This window comes from Thrips palmi, unplaced genomic scaffold, assembly GCF_012932325.1.
Source record: "Thrips palmi isolate BJ-2018 unplaced genomic scaffold, TpBJ-2018v1 HiC_scaffold_3, whole genome shotgun sequence".
Classification (NCBI taxonomy): Eukaryota; Metazoa; Arthropoda; class Insecta; order Thysanoptera; family Thripidae; genus Thrips; species Thrips palmi.
The window spans coordinates 13,476,331-13,478,500 of record NW_023144630.1 but is presented as its reverse complement, the minus strand read 5'-3'; the positions used below and the strand labels follow the sequence as shown (position 1 = coordinate 13,478,500).

General features: G+C 55.9%; 1 protein-coding gene across 1 annotated transcript; it reads left to right on the top strand.

Annotated features, from left to right (window-relative positions):
• The first annotated feature begins 407 nt into the window (after nucleotides 1-407).
• Nucleotides 408-1,636, top strand: LOC117647911. Its single transcript, XM_034389886.1, has 2 exons — nucleotides 408-919; nucleotides 1,302-1,636. The coding sequence occupies exons 1-2, from the start codon at nucleotides 655-657 to the stop codon at nucleotides 1,634-1,636; spliced, it is 600 nt and encodes a 199-aa protein (XP_034245777.1). The 5' UTR covers nucleotides 408-654.
• The last annotated feature ends 534 nt before the right edge of the window (nucleotides 1,637-2,170 follow it).

Below are 2,170 nucleotides of genomic sequence, written 5' to 3'. Positions count from 1 at the left end.
ACAGCACCGCGACGACCAGCGTCGCCGCGGACAGCGCCCTGGCCTCCGCGAGGCCTCGCGTCGCCGGGGACAGCACCGCGACGACCAGCGTCGCCGCGGCCGGCGCCCTGGCCTCCGCGAGGCCTCGCGTCGCCGGGGACAGCACCGCGACGACCAGCGTCGCCGCGGACAGCGCCGCGTCGCCTTGGTTCGTGGCGGACGGTGCAGTGGCTCCCGCGATGTCTAGTGTCTTGGCAGACAGCGCCGCGCGGTGCCGCGGCCTATAGCTCCGTGACGGCCAGCCCCGCGGCGGACAGTGCGTCCACAAACAGCCACACGGTGGACAGGCTGACCTGCAGGCTCACCACGGACAGCGCCCTGCGAGAGCTGGCGGTCGGACAGTGGACTGATTTCGAAAGTGGTTTATTTTGCTCTTTCTTTTTTGCACGCTGACGGGACGCCTAATGAGTGCGTGACGGTAGGGTGAGGCGGACGACGCACTGGTGGAGGGACGGAGAGGCGAACGCTTGCCGGACGACAGCCAAGCGAGCGATCGGCCAATCGCTGACGCTGCCGGGTCCCGTGCTCAGCCAAAACATTGCGGCGAGAGCGCCAGTGCCAGTGCCATCGTAGCTCAGTCAGTCGGAAGCATGCTTTGCAGTGAGTTGTGTCGTGATGCCTGTGTTTAGCAATCAAGAAAAGATAGACATTATTGCAGTTTTTCGTGAGGTGGACAACAGCCCGCGGCGGGCTCGGAGGCTCTACGCTCAAAGATTCCCTGGACGATTGCTGCCCTCTTTGGGCGTTTTTGCTAGGACAGAAATGAACCTGCGCTTGCACGGTGCATTTGGAATTCCGATGATCGGAAACAGACGCATCGTGGACGACCCCCATCTCCGTGCACTTGTTGTCGAGCATGTCAACGACAACCCCCACATTGGTGAGTTCCGCTTTTTTTATTATTTGAAAAATTGATTGTTATGGTGACGTGCAAGCCGCGGCCTGGGCTCGCTTCGGCGCGTCGCGTCGGCTGGCTGACCACCACGTGATTGACGCCAGTTGAGCGATTCCGTGGCGCGCACTCCTCGCTCTGTCCCTCTCGCACTCACGAAGATTGCCCTACAGGTGCGAGAGAGACAGATCGAAAATTGCACGCCGCGGAACTGCTCGGCAGGCTGCGTCCGGAGTGGCGCGTATTGATGGGGGGGGGGGCTGTTGACGCGCCAGTTCCCCTCCCCCTCCCCCCTCCCCCGGTCTCTGAGCCCACATTTGCGTTCGGAAGGATGACATTGTTTTGATTTGTGTTTATTCCATTGTTATAGGTCAAAGGGGAATCGCCTTGGCTCTGGGGACGAGTCGCCACTCGGTGGGACGCATTTTGAAGTCGGAATTTTTCCACAATTTCAAAGTGCATCTCAACCAAGAGTTGCGTGACGGAGACTTTCAGAGGCGAGTGGACTTCTGCAATTTTATGCTGCAGCAGTTGCAACTTCAGCCCAACTTCCAGCATGAAATTTGTTGGAGTGATGAGTCAACCTTTTCTAGTGAAGGCACCGTCAATAGACACAACATGCATTACTATTCTATTGACAATCCTCATTGGATGCAGGATCGTCATATCCAGGGAGGGTACATCGTCCCGTACATCGTACATTAAGAAATGTGCGAATTTCGCCTATGTTAAACCCTTACGGGATTTAAACCTGAGTCTGGGCCAAAATAGATGAAATTTTCGTCATCAGCACCCTCAAAAACATCAGAAAGAATGCAACTCGAATAAAAAGTTGAAAATAAACCCCACTGGGATTTGAACCCGGGTCGAAACTTCTCTGATTCGCTTGAAATTGGCACCGTTCGTTTTGTCTTGTCGCCCTGATTCCAAAAATACCCCTACATGCCCTCCTAGCTGCATCCGTTGCTGAAATCCTCCTCGACTCCATGTAGACCATGATGCACCTGCAGCAGCGCCCCCGGGGCTCGGATCGGATTTGCAGTTAAAAGTCATCAAATAGTGGAAAGTACCAAGAGGCGAGCGAAGCGAGCTGAAAGCCAGCGAATTTACGAAAATATTAGCGCGTTTTGGTTAAGATTCGGACACGATACAGAAATTTGCGACCCCACTTCCGCGGTCGCTGACGCCCCATGAGCGCGAGAGAGACAGAGAGACATAAACGAGTCTCGGAATCAGTCT

Coding starts and splice junctions, on each gene's coding strand:
- LOC117647911 (XM_034389886.1), top strand. CDS start 655: ATGCCTGTGTTTAGCAATCAAGAAAAGATAGACATTATTGCAGTTTTT. Junction 920..1,301: donor CAACGACAACCCCCACATTG/GTGAGTTCCGCT, acceptor CCATTGTTATAG/GTCAAAGGGGAATCGCCTTG.